This window comes from Coturnix japonica, chromosome 5 (genome assembly GCF_054131305.1).
Source record: "Coturnix japonica strain WE chromosome 5, WE-NBRP24, whole genome shotgun sequence".
Lineage (NCBI taxonomy): Eukaryota > Metazoa > Chordata > Aves > Galliformes > Phasianidae > Coturnix > Coturnix japonica.
Genome location: NC_140667.1, coordinates 3,217,787 through 3,236,555, shown reverse-complemented (window position 1 = coordinate 3,236,555; position 18,769 = coordinate 3,217,787). Strand labels below are relative to the sequence as shown.

The 18,769-nt window shown below is 44.7% G+C and overlaps 1 protein-coding gene across 5 annotated transcripts in view; it reads right to left on the bottom strand.

The window, feature by feature from the left end:
• IGHMBP2 (immunoglobulin mu DNA binding protein 2) overlaps positions 1 to 18,769 on the bottom strand; it is a 25,919-nt gene extending 7,150 nt beyond the window's left edge. For 2 of the 5 annotated variants that reach the window (XR_014946298.1, XM_015863332.3), the window contains exons 1-10: positions 18,687 to 18,769; positions 18,121 to 18,290; positions 16,067 to 16,259; positions 15,600 to 15,697; positions 10,612 to 10,775; positions 10,010 to 10,210; positions 8,041 to 8,188; positions 6,530 to 6,704; positions 779 to 961; positions 188 to 306 (exon numbers count right to left, since the gene is read on the bottom strand). Coding sequence is in view for 4 of the 5 variants with exons in the window: in XM_015863332.3 (XP_015718818.2) it covers positions 188 to 306; positions 779 to 961; positions 6,530 to 6,704; positions 8,041 to 8,188; positions 10,010 to 10,210; positions 10,612 to 10,775; positions 15,600 to 15,697; positions 16,067 to 16,259; positions 18,121 to 18,290; positions 18,687 to 18,760 (1,525 nt within the window). In the remaining variant the exon portion in view is untranslated. Of the gene's footprint in view, positions 1 to 187; positions 307 to 778; positions 962 to 4,137; positions 4,318 to 6,529; positions 6,705 to 8,040; positions 8,189 to 10,009; positions 10,211 to 10,611; positions 10,776 to 15,599; positions 15,698 to 16,066; positions 16,260 to 16,656; positions 16,785 to 18,120; positions 18,291 to 18,686 lie in introns of those variants that run through there. The other 3 variants (XM_085548101.1, XM_085548102.1, XM_085548103.1) reach the window with 3 other exon arrangements.

The window sequence follows — 18,769 nt, the reverse complement described above, 5'->3', positions numbered from 1 at the left end:
TGTTGCCTTGAGAAGATTCATTGAGAAAAGCCACGTGGGACTTTATGAAAGGGAGACAGTTCTGAGCCACATCTCCAGCCTGGGTGGAACATCTCAGGACAGTGACTCAGCAGTGCAGTGGCCAAGCCCTCGGGAGGCTGAGGACTTCAGTCAATTCCTGCCAATGAAATATTCCCAATGCTAGTACCTGGATTCCCCTTAGACTGTTCATCTTCCACTTCCAGCTCGAACAGGCCACAGCCAGCAGTGTCTATGAGCAGTAAGGGAATCGTGGTTTCTTCTGTGCAGGTGATGCCTGGCAGGTCCCTGTAAAAGATGTTGGGAGAGGGCCATATTAACAGCACTGAAGTTATGCCAAAAGGTGATTGGACGTCTTTCTTATCAGCTCTGCTGCACAGCCCAGTTGTTGTAGGCAGGGGGAAGGCATGGGGGTGTCAGTGATTTGCTTAAGTGATCTCAAAGAGGAAAGATATGCAGACCTAGGAAGCTGTGGTAGCTGATATCTATTTTTACACAGCTGAGAGTGAGGGAAAAAGAGTATTAGCAGAGATTTGACAGCAGTGCTGTAGGGCAGGAGAAGAAAGTGTGGCACAAGGAACCACAGAGGAATTGAGTTTTCGTATCCCTTCTACATCTAAAGCTTCAGTATTCCAATAAACCCCAAACTAATTAGCCTCTTTCTTTTAAATACCCATGGAAGCTGCTTGCTGAATTCACAGCCTGGGAAGAGGAGGGGAGATGGAGGCCAGCAAGAGAAAGACAAGAGAAAGGCACTTACTTGAGCAGATGCTGGGCTACTGATGGGTGAGCACTGAGCCGGCCGTCGTACATCTCTGAGGAAGCCCATTGCATGATGGCTTCATGCATCCGGTACTGCACTGTCAGCATCTTCACAACCTTCTCCCCGTACCTCTTGATGACACGCTCCATCAAGCTGAGTGAAAGGCCCTTGGTAGCAGCTCTGTGTGGAAAGAACAAGCTGGAAGTGGAGCCAAGATGTCTGCATGGATTTAACCCTCTTTGGACTATAGAATCAATATGTATCTTCATGCTACAGTCACGACAGCCGGAACTGAATGCGGGGCTGATCAATGCTAATGGTGTTAGTGCTGTCAGAGCTCCAGGTACCACCTCAGTCTAACACTGTACTTGTGCGGCTCAGGGAATGGCATCAGAATCACATAATGCAGCATCTTAAAACATATGGTGTCAACACAGTCAGATCCTGATGGTGTTTTATCGAGACACTTGACGTGCAAGTGTTCTCATTAATCCTTGGCTACTCACCCCAGACTAATGCACTTTAGAGCTTATTGCTTTATTGCCCATTAAGAAAGCCAACCCTGTCACCTATGGCAGAGGTCCTGTGCTTCTATCTGTGACACAAATTAATACAGCTCCTAATGAAATAAGCCTTTCGGGAGTCTAATTGCTTTCTGTTTGACATACAGGAAGGGTTTGTTGGAAGCATCACAGCATTATTGTCTGAGGAAGGAGGACAAGAATTGTTGCATTTTGAGCATTTCTGAGCAGAGAGTTTTCTCATGTTGTGTGCAAAGAGAACATGGCAAAGGGGTTCTGCTTGCTACAATGAAGAGGCAGCGTGGTGACAAAGTGATGGTAGAGATCAGCTTGGGAGAAGTAAGTGCTTGTATTGAGGCTAAGGGACACAGCATGCATCAATTACTGCTGTATGGAAGCACAGCATTAATACACGGCACCACGGTGTGTTGGGCTGCCCAGCCCTGTCCTCTTAACAGCAGGTCACTTGGTAAACAGAACAAGGGACTGCAAATTCATTAAAGCTGCAGAAAGAAAAACTGACGGGAGATCTTTCCGCAAAGTCGGGTCTCATTAGCTCTCCTCCTTGCTAAACTGCAGCAAAAAAAAGCAGATTGGAAGCTGTGATCCAGGACTCTGGAGACAGCGCTGTTTTCCAAAGGCTGTTTGAATGTAATGAGCACTGAACAACAAACAGAGCCACGGAAGCGAGGAGAAGGGCTGGCAGGGTGCAGTAAGGTTATTACAGGATGTGACTCTGGTACAGGACAGGCATCCAGCTGTGCTGAGTGTTCTGCTGCTGACCATGACCTCCTGCTGAGCTCATTCACAAAGCCCTTACAGCTGTGGTGCTCCTGGGTTGTACTTATAGAGGTAGCATATCACACATAGAGCCCACCTGTAAGCAATGTGGTTAACTGGGCCAAGAAAGCACCACGAGGTCTGAATTGCCCCAGCCACCACTGCCTAGGAGCCCACTTAAGCTCAGCCCTTTGCTTTCTACCTGAGTTATATCTTGTCTCTGTCTGCTGGATGGAACCTGTAAGTTACTTCAGTCCTATCTTTAGTTCTGTCTCCTGGGTATATACTGGGTCTGGTCTCTAGTTTATGGCCTGATGATGACTTGGTTCATCCCTTGCTGGGGCTGTCTATGAGCCCCATTCCCAGCTCCTGCTCTGCCTGCTGTGCTCAGGCTGTGTTTAATACTGCTGCCAGACCCCAGCTGTGTAAGTCACATCAGGCAACTGAAGCAACACACAAAGGACAGCAAAATAAACTGCTGGCAAAGGCTCAGAGGGATGCAGCCTTCCCAAGCAAAGTTAACCTCCCTTTGCTTTTGGCCTTTACTCCTTTGCTCACTTGCAAGCCTACAGCTGACTTTTCAGTAGAACTGCAGGAAATATCTGATGTTTTTTAACAATAAATAAAGTGTTTCTGCTAGAGACAGACAATAAAGCACAGGGGAGGCATCAAGTCTCCCTGCAAGCCTTGGAAATAGTGCCCTTCTATCCACTAACAGTGCTGTTTCCACCACAGGGATCTATGTGAGGTTATACGTTGAATTAATAATGAGGATATTATCTGCTCTCGAATATTTCACCTGTTAAAACATTTCCTATTATTCACAGCTCAATTAATTGCTACAGTGATTGATCCCCATGCCAACAACAACATACAGGACAGAGGTTTTGAGTGCCAGTTGTTTTTGAGATACCACAGCGGCCAGTATTTGCTGTTAACCTGGTTTTGCCTTGTCTTAATGCAGGAAAAGGCTGCACTTTGCTTGAATGGACCTTCTTGTGGATAGCAGATCCCAATGAGGGAGGATGAGGCCCTGCTGCTGCCCACTGCTCCTTACAGGTAAGGCTTCCTCCTCTAGCTCTTGCCACGTGTTAATGCTGATAGCTGTAGCCAAGTGGAACAATGTAGTTCAAGGCTTCTTTGTGCCCTGAGCTCTCCTATCCTGGTACAGACTTAAGATGTTTCCCAGAGGTAAAGTAGTAGTAAGTAAAGCTGTGCAGACCTTATCTAAGAAACCAGCAGGGAGCAACAGATCTGATAAATATCTGAACAAATAAGTCAAAGCCTCAACATAGAGAAATGCAGAGAGCAAAAATGTAGCTTCTTTAGACAGGGCACAGCTCCCAGAGCTGTGTGGCAGCCTCTGTCTGCTTGTGCTTGCAGTATAGCACTGGTAAAGCACCAAAGCATCTCTGTTTAACAGAGGCTTCCCATCTGCACAGGACTGACTCTGCATGCTGTAGTACCAGACAGTCCCTGCTGTCAGCTCATATTCATCTCAGCTAACTTTAGACCTTTTATCGAGGCCCTGAAAATAGGAGCCCACCCACTTCAGATCTGCTGCCATCAATGGAGGAGAAGAGGAAGGTAGGCGGCAGGATTTCAGTCCTCGGGATGAATCATCCCTGGAAATAGCTTATCTTGTTCCATTAACCAAAGAGGGAGCTGGCAGGTGACTGCGTTCCTTAATTAATCTCTGGCAGTACCACACATGAAGGTAGAACGGAGCTGCCTTTGCACTGTATCTCACAGCCTGCAGGGAACACAGCTGGAGAAAGCACAGAGCGATGCTCTTCTATGTCTGCTCTATTTATGTTGTGGAGGGGACTGTGCTGGAAAGAGGAAGGCTGTGGCACGCATCTTGACTGATAAAACAAATGCTTTTAGCACTCAGTTCTACAGAGAACAGGTAACATTAAGATCACCTGTGATCTTAATTAATGATGCAAACTAGAGGCAACTTTCCAACTGTAAAGTCAAATGAACACAAAATTGATGGAGAGACGAGGAAAAGATCCAGGAGGTCTGTGGCAGATGGGTCCTACAAAACAATACCTCTTAGCTGTCAGCTCCATGATGCAGCACCAGTACAGGCTCCTGGCAACAACCAGCACAACAGAGGGCAGAAGAAAGCAGCTGGCAGGTGGTGCAATGTTTTCTGTGCTCATCTGAAAAGAAATATCTGCTTCATTTCAAAGAGCAGCCAAAACTGACATCAGCTTCAGTGTTGGAGCCACTCACCGACAGTAATAGGACTGGTGTTTGTACAGCATTTAGCCCTTACTCTGCCAGCCTTGGGAAAGTTAGTCCCTGCTTTGGGACCACCGTGTTTGGTGCTTTCATCCACTACAAGCTTCTGAGCCTGCAAATAAAGCTTGGCAGTGCCAAGAGCTCTGGGTTCAAAATATTAACAAGTGAATGCATCACTTAAAAAACCAAAGTGAAACAAAGTCCTCGAATTCCAAGGACTAGAAGGCAAATTTATGTAGTAACTTACTCCAAAAAGTACCTGGCATGTTATTTAAGGAGCTCTTGTTGACTGAGCATCTGACTCCAAATTAAATCAGACTCCAACCTAAAGTAGGTAAGTCTGGTTGTACAGAAGCTAAACTTGCTCTAGACTCCACAGAGCCTCTGACTGCCTATTTTCAGCCTAAGGTCAGTAACACCTCAGTCCACCCAGCTCCCTGATCTGATGGAAACCCAGGCACAGAGACATGGCCTACAGACTCACAGCAAATGAGCAGCAATACAAGAAGGGCAGGGGTTCCAGACAGGCATTTTTGTGTAGTTCACCAGCCTAGACAGCATTTGCTTATCACTTATTAAGTGTGAGTGTACTTATCGCTTGCCAACATCTGCAAAATGAAATCATTCATGCATCAGACAATAGCAAGAATCAGAACTTGTCTCCACAATGATGCAGCACCTTGAGATTATTTGCAGTATCTCTCAGGTACCTGCTGGGAGCTGCTGCCTCCCTCGCATGTTTCATTTCCTTGGCTCAAAACTCCAGGGAAGTTATAGATATGTATCTGGCTAATTATTTTCTGGAAGCAGGAGAAAGTTTATCAAGTCAGCCCTATTTCTCTGCTTGTGCACAATGCCAGTTCAGTCATTCCAGACCAAGATAAACATGTGTACACTGATATTTTAAACTACTGGAAAGCTCCCAAACACTATATGGAGCATCCCTTCAAAGCACAGGCAATTTACACTAGTCGCAGCTCTCCTCTACAAACTAATTGTTCTTAATGTTATACGACATATTACAAAGTTTTCTAATTACAGCTGTGGATGTGATAATGTGGTGCAGCATCTCAGTGGGCCAACTCCCACATTAATGTGTTAAATGAACAAATGCAGAACCACAGAGGCAGAGTTTAATAAAGGAAAGAGGAGACTTGGATTAATATGAGCACGAGCCTGATTTCCCACCACACAGCTTGCAGTCAGCAAGCAGCACAGGCTGTCCAGTGAGGCTGTGGATGCCCCATCCCTGGATGTGTTTAAGACCAGGTTGGATGGGGCCCGGAGCAATCTGATCTAGTACTTGATCCAGTGACTGGCAGCCTTGCCTCTGGCAGGGGGGTTGGAAGCTGATGATCTTTACGGTCCCTTCCAACCCAAGCCATTCTACCTGAGCTTTCTGCCCTGCTGCACTTACCGCACTCATACTCTCTGTCTGCCCCATTTTTTGTGCAGAGGATCCTTTCCACTGGGGACACACAAGCCCTAATTACATGTGGAATGTGGGTGAAGAGCAATCTTGGAGCAGGCAGGGAATCTAGCTGCTAGATCATGCCCTCAATGCAGCTTAGAGTACCTATCCAAAATGGGTATGGGTAAAGTTTCAAAGGCTGACATCTCCCTGTCACTGTGATCTAGTATTCCCACTATAAACACCTGGAACTGGTACAAAGCTGCCTTTGGTTTCTGGGGCTTGCTTCAGCACCTCTACCAAGGCAACCTATCTAAGCTAATTCCTACAAAATTGGAACTGATGTGCAGACTTTGGCAGGCTGCGTCTGCTCCTAAATGGATGAGAGCCTCCTGGGCAAGGAGCTCACAGAAGTCCCTGAGCAGGGCTGAAGGCTGTCAGATTGCTCTTCTGTCTGCAAACTGAAAACCCTTACAAGTCCTTCAGCAGTTGCTCAGCAGGCAGCCATCAGCACAAGAGGAAGACAGCCATGATGACTACACATGCTTTGCTATGATGTGAGTAGGTCAGCAGCAGGAAACATGACTGTCACATCCTGATGCAATAAAAAAGCCTGCTCAGATGGAGGCGCATTAAACTTTAAGCAGTGGCTATCAGTAAAAGTGCTCTGATGTAATCCTGGCCGTGTGACTAAACCCAGCCCATGGAGGACAAGGCTAAATAATCATGTTAATGAAACGTCTTGAAACCTGAGGCGTGAACCTGTGACCGCAGACCGCTCCTTACTTGTGGCTGATGATGGTGGGGGGAAGCTGCTTGTGGTCCCCAGCCAAGATGCACTTTGGAGCTTTCAGCAGAGGTATCCAGCAGCTGGCTTCCAGGGCCTGGGCACACTCATCTATCACCACCAGATCAAAGTAGTTCTCAGGCAGCAGCTTCAGCGGGCCATCAGAAGAAGCACCTAATTGAAGGACAAAGTGCACAGCTTAAAAGAAGCACACGTAAGCAAGCAACACATTTCAGCTCTGTGGTCCATGACAAATAAATATACATTTACATGTATAGGTCAGAATTGTTCTTTGCAAATAGGAGTTGGTGATCCTTATGAGTCCCTTCCAACTTGGGATATTCTATAATTCTATTGTTCGTTTGCCCTTTTTTGCCCTGACATCTGGGGCCAAAAGCTTCCAAGCATCTATGAAACAAGTGAAACATTCCTGATTAGGAATGCTTTTGCTTCGACACTGCAAACCCTGCTCCTCTACAGCTTTATGTCAGTTCAGATGCCAGAGTTTGTCAGCTGAGATACTGCTTTCCTTACAAATGATTTCCAGCCTATATGAGTCCACTGTGGTAACAAGAGGCACACAGTTTGAACTTGACTTTTCTTTTCTTGCCACGCTGCAGGTGGAAGAAAGAACCAGAAAGGTTTTCTCTAAGCAAGCCTGTCCCATTGTGGCATACAGCTCCACAGACAGTTTTCTTTCCCTCCAGCACTGCAGCTGGGCTTATCGAACTCCCATTAACTAAAGGTCGCTGCTGTCCTGTGTTGCCATGATTAAATTCTCCCTCTGCTGAACCTAGCAACAGAGCAATGTGGCGTGTATCAATAATTCCCATCCAACTAGATGGTTTCTGACAAATACTTATTTATTTAGGAAAACACGAAGTCCAACTCCTTTGTTTTTCTACCTCCTTTTGTTGAAACAGAATTACACAGACCTCCAGACTTGCTAGCAAGCCTCAGAAGAAAAGCACATCTGATCAATGAAATGAAAAGTGGGCTCTGGAGTATTATACATCTGATCCAGTACAGCACTTCAGGATGTGTTAAATTTAAGCACTTAACATTTCCCTTCAATTGCAAGGGTATTTATTACTTGCCTGTTTGTAGTTGTGCCTACATGTGCTGCCTGACCAATACTTGGAATAGTTCCCTCAATCCCATGTGCTTTATTCTACTTGGGTGATTTACAAAACTAACCAAACACACACAGGCTGAGATCAGGCTATGGAGACATGTGTTATATTCAATCAGCCATGGAAATTATCCAAGCAGGAAAGCTTGTGACTTATGAAATCAAGTAGCTTGTGACTTACAAAATAAGTAGCAGACTACACACTTCCAATAGCTCTTGTTTATGCACTGGAAGCTCAGCTCCAACTCAGAACTAACAAAGATGGGCCAGTCTGGTTCCTAGCTAAGGTTTCCTCCTGGCAGGATGCAGCACTGTATAGTCTACATGAGACCTGGCAATGGGAGATAAAATATTGCAAAGAAAAAGAGGATTGTGCACCTGTATTTGTAGCAAGGACTACACTGGCGTGGGTAAGGGCTACAGTCATGGCAGTTTCTTCTCGTTCCTTCAGCTCCTTTCTCAGTGCCTTAATCTCGCTGAGAAAATGGCCCCGCTCCCCTTTGTCTTGAGCCTTTTTGGATTTTGCCTGTAAAAATAAAACATCAAGATAAAACAAAGAGGGACATGTTCAGCTCCCTGTCTTGAAACCTGATGGTTCCTATAACCATCTTCCATATGGATGGATTCTTTGGTCCCTAACATAGCTCAGCTCATATCACAGCATCTAGGAAAGACCTTTCTTTGTGTCTCTTGTCTACCCAGCCATCCTGCTTTGGTTATGCTTCTAGGTATTTAATATCTGTAGGGTCTTGACACATAAAGGGGAGTCAAGCTGGTGGACAGGTTCAGAAGTTACAGGGGAGAGATCATGCAAGCATTTTTCCCTTAGCTTGGCTCAAAAGAAGAGGGTGGGTGCCAATCCAGACACTCATTGAGCTGAAGGAACAAAATAAATCAGCGTCAGCTTCCTCTCTGATAGGAACACAGGAAGATTAGAGAGCAAAATTGCTGGTGCCGGTACTGCCAAGTTTTGCATTTGTTCTGCAAAAAAACATCTAGTTAGAAAATTAACAACAGCAACCGGCTGGTGACATTAAGATCCAAATATCTGGCTGATTCCAGCCCTATCCAGCACTTCCAGTCAACCCCAAGGACAATGCTTGGCTCACTGAGCCCACCTGCCCCTTGTTAGGGCACCACAGGTGCCAGAAGACTTTAATCTGTATTGTCTGGGCCCCCACCCTTCACCATTTGGTCTAAAAGCTGCATCTAAGGCCAGACCTTGCTTCCATAGCTGAATTATAGGGTTTGTGTACTTGGCTTGATTTAGGCTGGCCTTTTTCTGGGGGACAAAAAACACCTTGCCTAAATTGGAAGCATCTGAAAAATGGCTTTTGGACAATGCTACCACCAGTTAAATTCTAGCTAGCATCGAAGCTTATTATCCTAAATAGAAAAGCTACCCTGTAAATTAAGCTTTGAAAAAATAAATTGAGGTTAAGAAAGAAGAAATTAAGGATGCATTTTTATAGAGTACTTTCTACTTGAGGTGGCTGAGAGTGGGAGGGAGTGTCAGGACAGCTAAATATCTCATCAGGAAGTGAATTAATGATGCAGATGCTTTCCTTCCTCTTCTGGTGAAGGGAATTGTGTGAACAATTCCAGACAGATCATCTGAAAAGCAGGGCACTGCGGCATCTTCCCATGGTGCAGCAGTAACGATTATGATTTTGCCACTTCAATGAGGAAATTCTGCTAGGAGGAGCTTTGCCCTCTTCTGGCTCTACAGCAGAAAAAGACGAGTGCTGTTGGCCAGTGAACACAGAGGCTCAAGCACACTCCAGAATAGAGACCGTCTCTGTGAGATGGTTCTTCAGACTGGAAGCATTCCCTAATTCTAATGTCCATGCTTGTGCCTTAATACCTTTTCTCCAAGGCCAAGTTGTCTTCTAAGGGTAATCAAGAAGTGGCAGGATGACTCTTCACTTACAAAGTAGCTTTCCTGGCTAACAGACTGGGTACTCTTAATAAAGAGATGGCATTCAGGTTACCCACATGAGGTGTCTTGTGGAGACGCATAGTGTAAGGGAAACTGTTGATCACAGCCTGAACTGTGATTAACCATCTGAGGCAAGTGACTATTCAGCTGCGGGAGCACAGGTGAAGGTAATTCAGTTGTGCTCCTGGAAGGAGTGGAGCTTGGCTCCAGCTCTCCTAGATCCCATTTAAGGGCTGACCACCACTAATGCAGCATCTCTTTCTGGACGCTGCTCCTGTGTGGTGTTTTTGTGGTCAACATCCATCTTGACTGATGACCTCAGCATTGGTAAGTCTTCTTAGATATCCTCTGGCTATCCATTACTTTGTAATTACAACTATACTTGTATTATCCCAACTATACACATACAAAAGCTTGGTCGATGTCCTTCCTGACATCTGCCACTATCTGGGCACTGTCACTGCGGGCCAAGACTGCATCCAAGGAATGCTGCTGGATGGGCTCCAGTAGACGAGCAGGGTGCCCAAGCCTCAGGATACGGGCTTTGTAGCCAGCCAGCCTTTCCACCAGGTTATCCACTGCAACGTTGGAAGGGGCACAGCATAGGACCTGTGAGGGGGAGAAAAAAACAAAGTGCTTGTTACTGCCACAAGTGAAATCCTGGAGCAACAATGCCTGAGCAAGAGGAAGGCACTCAGCAAAGAAGAGGAGAAGAGAGCACGCAGCAGGTAGGAATAAACCACAGGTGTCTCCACAGCCAACCAAAGACAATTCTTGAATTCTCATCTTGGTTTGAAACAGCAGTGGAGGGTCTCTTATAATTATAAGCTTGAAAGCTCAAGTTTGCTACTTGCACCTCATTTCAGTTGGTAGGGAAAATTTCCCAGCCAGGCTCTGTAGCATAGTTAATAGCACAGCTGTTAGTGGATCTGATCCAGCTTCCATGAACCCCAATGAGTTTGCAAAATAAAACGGTTGCTATCACTGCATTCCTGCTGCTGATTACTCACTTTCTGGCCTTGCTGGACAGCTTGCAAGATGATCTCTACCACTGTTGTGGTCTTCCCTGTGCCAGGTGGTCCATGGATGATGGCAAGCTCCTTTTGTGCTAGTGAGAAGGAGACAGCCTCCCTCTGTGATGCATCCAGCGAGTCATTGTAGAGCTTTAAAGGCTCTGGGGAGACAGCAGGAGATTCACTTGGACCTCAGTTCTAACTTACTGAGAAGCACAAGTCCACGAATACAAACCGAAGACTCATGGTAGCTGGCCCAGATGTTGATAATAACTTTCCCAGGGAGCAAGCTACACTATATACCACCCTCCAGGAAAGCACAGACTAGTAGGAGTAAGGATTGTTCTGCTTCTTGAACAAGCTGTCCATGCAGCATGAGTTTCTTCCCCACCCTGTTTCTCCTGCTCGGTGATGCTTCAAAAGGAGCAAGCATTTGCTTGTGAATGCAGCTGGTCTCGACTAACTTTTGGCAGTGTTTAAGGAGGCATTTTCTTGCCATAATACAGAACCTTTAGGGTAGGGAGGGTACTGCGGGGATATTTTGAAGGTGAGCCAGCATATTTAGTGAGTGTTGAGTGAAGAGAGGGAAGAAAGTGGCTGATCTTGCAAATGAATTGTTTCTTTTCCAGCTAATAAACTCAACAAGTTGTTAGCGAAAAAGTAGTGAAACAAACTACAATATCCAGGAACAAACAAAAGCCCACAGCTGTACTATGTTGTTTAATAGTAACAGAAAAGGAAGGCAGGAAATAGATACAAGCAGGCAGCATAGATGTTGAGAACTTACTTAAGTTAGTTTGGATTTCATGATTAGAAAGGGAAAAAAGGGAAATGAATATGCAGATTGCATTACGAGAGAATTGGTTTCACTGCAAATGATAGAATTCTCACGAGCCACTTTTTACCTCCAAGATTTCTCTAATTTAAATCCATTATTTATTCTCATCTGACTTAATCCTGCTGCTAATCTGCTTGTTCATTATGAAAGTTAATTACAGCACAGATGATGACTCATTACACTGAGGTTTACCGAAAATAATGTTCCCATGAAAGCTTATATAACACAAATCTCTGCATCATTCCCTGCAGGGCATCATCTGCTTTATCTCTACCTTTGCATTAAGGGCTTAAAAGTTTCCCCTGGCTTTAGATATGTTAACGTGCGTGCAATTCCTACACAACCTTTGCCACTGAATCAGCACATCCAAATGAGGTGTCCAGGTTAAACAAGCATAGCTATGCTAAGGATGCTGGTGGGGAAATAACAGTTATGTTTTCTGCTTCTTGCTTTGTGTTATTTTTGAGTTAGCCTGCCAGTGACTAAAACAGCATGCATCCAGGAGGCAAGGAAAAAAAGAACAGCTTAAAAACTACAAGGCATTTCCCACAGTGAGGAATAGATGGAATGTAGGAGTCATTGATATTTCCTTGCTCAAAGAATGAGGTAAGGAAGAGGCTTTTCCACACACATGCACATCCTCTTCCCTCTTAATCACACGCTGCTAGGAGCTGCTGAGAGGGCAGGCTGGGAAATGTTCCTCTCTTCTGAGCTGGGCACATTGCAAAGCTGTGGAGGAGGGTGGCAAAGCTTCTTATGGGATGCTGCAGCTCCTCTAAACTCCCTTCCATCCATCAGCAGGGCTTCGAGCTCCTCTGAAGAAATACAGCTAATCCACTCCAGCAGGCTGGCTTGAATTTTCTTTACAAGCAATCAATTTAAGGTTTGCACAGGTAGTCCCAAAAGACAGCTATTAAAACAGCTGTAGCCCTGTGGCACCAAGTCTACATTGATGCTTCCTGCTCTGCCCAGGGCTGCCCATCTCCTCTCTATGGTCTTTGAAGGGGAAGAAGTCTGATAATGAAATCTGCATTCTTGCTAAGGGTGGGTCTCAACGGGGTTCAAGTAATCCAGTTCCTGATTCAGAACTTGGTGTAGGAGCTTTATGCTCAGAGGGAGCTGGCTGGCCCTGCACCAAGTGGAGCAACGCTGGCCTCTGCTGGCTAGCAAAATCTTTCTTTACATTCACAACAATGTATGCATATGTGGTAACAGACAGCAACTGTAAGAAGGGAAGGATTTCTTGCAGGTTATGAGTGCGAAAGTCCTAAATGATTCTAAGCCACGGGTGCAGGTTGAAATGGAGGAGAGCTAAGCAAAGTATTTCTTACATGCACCTATATTTTGCTTGATGAGTATAAACCCTACTCAGTTCAGAGTTTGCCCTCTGGAAAGCCTGCTCTCCTACCTGGGACTTCATGAAGGCAGCAAGGTAAGGTTTGGAAATACTTTGTGATGTGTCCCACTCTTAACTGCAGATCTTATTTATTTGGTTATATAAGGGCACAAGTCAGCAAGTAGAGCAAATAATTAGCAGGATTTTCCAGATCCTGTAGGAAATAGCTACATACAAATTAGCACTGCAGCAGTAACTGTGGAAGTCATCAGGAACTGGGGCAAAAAGGGAGCACTAAGTTTGTTTTTGTCATTATTACCCTACTGTGCATACTGGTGTTCTTTTAGTAAGCCAATATCATGCGCTGGTCAGATGCCAGTAGCCACTAACTACTTTAAAACCACATTTCAATTGGTTTTATCAGACTCCTTGTCCATCTAATCAGTCAGTGACTGGATTTAGGCACCCTCCTGGGGATGACACAGACTCCAATATAGATCCTCCAGGCACAGCATTTGGCAGCACATTCTCCCATGATGTGCCAGGCAGCTGTGATCCACTCATTATGCACAGCAGCATAAAAAAAAAGCCAAGAAGCAGCTAGAAGTTGTTCTAAAAGTTAGACTTCTAATTTTCTTCTCTTTCACTTAAAAGTTAGATTTAAGATTCTGCTGCTCCCTCTATCACTTGCTGGAGCTTATTTTGCCCCTGGGAGAAAACTCTTGAATGAATTATCTGAGCATGGAGCTGAGTGCTTACGCTTTCCATCCACCCTTTTAATTCTCAATTTCCTTGTAATTTGGTTTACACTTCGTCACAGAAAATAGTCACAAAGGCTGCCTGTCTGACTTTCTACCCTTGTGCCTTTCTCCTTTTCTACACAAATGTCAGTGCTTGCTTTTTCTCTGCCTTTTGCAAAGAATCCACGCTTTGGATGTTCCTTATTTGCAGAAACACAGATCTATTTCCCCAGGTGTTCCATACACCTTAGGACCCACATGTGCTGCCTTACAGGCATAAGAGACAGAATTTATCCAGCCAGACTGACCTTCTCTTCAACTTGGTGGAGGATGACAGCTGAAGGGACCTTACAGGATCTATTTGAAGTTATTATTATTTAATTGATGGCTAGCATAACATCCTTCATGTTAGTGAGAAAGGAGCTATAAAGTGAAAAGGTAAATGGAAGGCCTTTCTACCCTGACAGAGCATTTTGCTCTTCTCAGGTGATATGCTGCCTTCTCATATTGCATCTCCTGCCTAATGCAGCTGAATGTTTCTATAAATCCATATTCTTGGTGCTGGGGAGATGTAAAATTTATCTCTGCACTTTAGTTGGCACATCTGAGCAATCCAGTGCTTTTCTTCATTACAGAAGCAGCTCTGTCACCACAGGGAAAAGGTAGAGTAGAAGCTGCTAAGAAAGTTGGTTCGTTAATATTTAATTCTTCTATTTAATGTTAAAAACCTGAGTACACCAGCATCCCAGGGTAGCTAAAAGGCTAAGAGGTTTGACTCGGACTGAGCTCAGTGTCAGATCTAGGGAGGTATGACTCATATTAGCATTAATTCTTCAGCCCTGGTGTATCATATCAGAAACCTAGCCTGAAGGTAACAGAAGTACGTAGGTGACAAAGGTGTAATATTGTGGACAACTAAATGCAGTAATCAAGGTAACTGAGAAAACTGTAACAGCCTGTACAGACGGGTGGAAACCAAACACAGCTCTGGCCAGCAAGGAAACCAGTGAAGGATGACATAACTCATGATACACTTCAGAACAGTGAGCCCTGTGCCTCAGGAGAGACCTGAGCTCTCTGCCCAGCTTACATATAGAAGGTCTGCCTGACCCTGTAAGGCAACTCCGTTTACCTTCTGCCTTCCTTCCCTGATGTTTGCAGCCCTGGTGATATTTCCCTTATGTCAAGGGACAATATTCATTAACAGTCACAAAGCCCTCATATTCTGCTGATCAAAGGCTTTGCTTTCCCTATGGCTCCCCTGAAAGTGTAGCTGTGTAATTTCATCTTTCATCTTTTAAAAACTCAAATCAAGTAAGATCAGAGTAAAAGGGGATTCTACTCCTACACAATTTTTTTGGACAGCCATTGATATAACCTCACAACTTGGCTTTAAATATTTGACAATGAAACTAAAGCAGCCTGAGCATTTTCAGCTTGACTGAACATAATCACGGGGCTGTAAAAATAAAAATGCCAGCATTTCCATGCTGTTTCAAATTGCAGTAGTTCTACAGTCACTTAATTCCCATGTAGGCTGAGATATTGGATTTTCAGTACAGAAGCAGCACAGGCAGCTTCTGATCTCTGAAGTTTATGGATGGGATTGGGGCAAGAAGCAAATAGGAAGTGCTTCATAAAGTAAATTGCATTTCAGACTCTTGAATGTGTGTAAAGAAATTCTCTCACCACAAATCCAGCTTTTTTTTTAATACCAGAATTCAGCTTTACTTGGTACTCTCTGAGGAAAGTGAACACTAGCTAGCTAGAGTCTGGGTAATTCTATATCTCTTCCAGGGATGAGAAGGGTCTTTGCAGCAGCTTATTATGTCCAGTGACAGATTAACAATGAGAAATAGGTATTTAATGTTGCCAGCTGCAACGCTATTTATTACTTGCATTCAACTTCAGGCTTCACTGACTGCTCTAAAGACTGAAGAATTCCACCTCTTTCCCCACAATAAGTTCCTATGATGTTTGCTTAAAACCATTATGAGTAATAACATCTGTTTTTACTGACAAATCTCTAAAAGAGCTCTCCGGTTTTAGAAAGTCCTAGAAACATCCTTACTTGTTTCACTGGATGGGCTTGGATCCAAAGAAAAGAAGAGGACATCAATCAGATGAGAGGCTGGACCACCGTGATAATGCTTTAGTGCATTTAAAGCTCTGCCAAAGGAAAAATACAGGTTATAAGCACTGTGTGGATTTCTTCAAGAGATTCCCTGCACACATCAGGGGCCAAAGCAATGCCTCACGGTGACAGAAGTTTGTGAGTACAACAGGCTGATTGTTTCTAACTGCTGCATCCCTGATTCCTCACACCCTCTGTACCTGCAATACTTTCTGTTGTTGCTCTGGTTTGATACAGTTGGACTTTGTAATTTTTAAGCGCATCAGTTCAACCAAGAGCTGAGATCAGTCTCAGAAGGGTTTTCCAAAATAAGCCTGGCAATTTTCAATGGGCTTTTGTGCTACTGGGCACTTTTGTGCTCCTGGGCAGTGGCCTTAGGTAAGCTGCCCCGCCACAGCCCTTACTTTTTTATCCTGTTGTAGGTGATATCATTGGTTAACTTCAGCAGGCGGTACGAGCTCTCATGATCCACGCTCAGCATGCCATCTCGAGACTCCTCAAAGGCAACGGTCACTGCTTTGGAGGTGACACGTGTTACGATGCCAGTGGAGAGCAGATCACCTTGGCCAGCTGAATCGTAAAGGCCCACGATGTCACCTGCAAAGACAAGTTAGAAGAGAGCATGAAGTGCAGCAAATGTTTTGAAAAGAAGCTCTCTTGAGGAGACTAGCATAGTCCTATGAAGACAGCAGGCCCATCTGCACCATCCACAGGACTAGCTTCATGTTTCCTGCCCAGGTGAGAAGCCCATAAATGAGGCTGGTCATTCCTCTTTTAATGAAGCCCAGGATATAGTTGGCTTTCTGGGCTGCAAGCACACACTGCTGGCTCATGTTAAGCTTTTCCATCAACCAGTACCCCTAAATCCTTCTCAGCAGGGCTACTCCCAAGGAACTCTTCTCCCAGTTTGTACACATATCTTGGATTACCATGATCCAAGTGTAAAACCTTGCACTTTACTTTGTTGAACCTCTTTAGGTTCACAAGGGCCCACCTTTCAAGTTTATCAAGGTCCCTTCCTTCTGCTGTATAAACTGCACCAGTCAGCTCGGTGTCATCAGCAAACTTGCTGAGGACGCACTCAATCCCATCATCTATGTCACTGATAAATCCTTTTCTTTCCTGACAGAGCAAGAAGCAATGAGAAAACAGTTACCAACCAGCTACCTTCAGACATTCACACACCAAACGGCTTAGGACAGAGACCAGCAGTGCTCCCCACTGTGCTGCTCAGAAATGTAATGTTTTCACACAAACCCTGGAGGGCCTGGCTTCTCGAAGCTCTCAGACAAAACATTTTACATTTATTTTATCTTTCAGTCATAGCCAATGAGGCTGCATGACAACATGTGCCTCCCAGTGGACTGTTTTATGCCAGTCAGTAAAACCAAGAAAGAAAGAGATTCTTAAGGGCTTATAATAGCTATTCTGCTCTTCATGCATATATATGAGATACGATCAGTCACATTATGCAGTTCAGTGGTGAAATAGAGATTCTGAGCAGATGTTTAACTAGTGGACAATTTAGATGGGTCTCAGGCTCATTGAGGACTAGATTTCACATTAGCAAACTAAAGAAAGTTCTTAATTATGTTCATTAGCTGTTGCATTAAAATGTTTTGTCTCTGAGGAATAATTTACTCCTACAACTATGTTATATCTCTGTGAAAAGCAATGATGGATAGTGCTGAGACCCAAGTTGGCAATGAGTTCCTTTGATTTCACAGGTCAGCAGCTTGGAGACTTGGCTGGTAAAGAACACATCAACAAACTGAATGGCAAAGTGCTTTGAAACAGTACCACAGATCAGAAACAGACCTATTCTCCATGATGGATCTGCTTAGAAAACTAATTGATTTAGCAAACAGAAGAAAGTAAATTATTAAATGAAACCAGCAAACTATCTGGTGTTGCCTTTCTCTTGTGGACCAGCTTTGAACAGTGCAAGACAATACCCTTGTTGCCTAAGGAAAAAGGATCTCTGCAAGAAAAAGAAGTGATTTCCATTATTACTTGGAGCTACTTCACAGTCAAACCCAAGTTCATCCAGGGGGTAAGCAGCTGGCTATAGCTGGCAGACTGGCTCTTCACCTACCTCAGATACTGGCAACCACTCAGCTCTGACATTCCTGGTTGTAATTTCAAGGAATTGATGGCAGAGGATGAGGGATAATTAGAAAGAGCGATGGCTGATGTGTGAGCCTGTGTTTTTCTACTGTCTGTATTTCCAATAGAATTCCAGGTATTAATACGCATGGTGTATTAATTTACCTCTTCTTCGTGAAAAATCACAGCACAGGGAAGGGAAGGAATTGGCAGCTCAGGAAGGAAAAGGAAAGTCCGTTTTCCATTCTGAAAATGAACTGCAAGGTAAGCTCTGGTAAGCTCCTTATCTACTCCAAGCATGAACACTGTGGTTTGTACAAGAAATCTTTAATGATGGGAGACTAACACTTACCAGGCCCAAAACCGTTATAAGGCAGCTCAGCATCTGAATCATGTTTTCTAGGCTGAAATGTCACAAGCAGACGCCCATAGAGGCCAGTTCTTTGGTTGGCAGCTTGAAGTTTTAGTAAGCAGACGCCTCTGCGCTGCAGTTCCTTTAGGGAGACGCTTTCCTGCCATGCTCTGGAAAGCACAAACAGACACGAAAACCATTTGCTAGAATGAAATAAACCCAGTGCTTCAGAAGATAAAACAGATAAAGACAAACTAGGGAGGAGATGGAAAAGATGGATGATGGCAAAAGAGCTGCTAGCTTGACGAAGTGTTGATGTACATATCTTTTTGTAGTGATGTAACTGGATTCTATAGGTTTCCAATCCCAAGTTTTAACTAGGAGAACAGAGATGTGTGCAGGCTATAGAGGCCAAGGGGGGACCCAAGTGATGGCAGAGCCCATGAGTGACTGGGATAGGGGAGAGATGGCCCCATAGCTGACAGCAAGCCTCACAGGAGTGTTGCTATAGGGTTCCTATAGGGTCTCAGTCCTAAACCAAGGTTTCTATAGGGCCATAGCGCTACCTTCTCTCTGCGATCTCAGCTTCTCGCTCCTCCCTTAGCAACTCCAGCTGCCGCTCAGCCGCCTCCGCCGCCATCTTGGATCC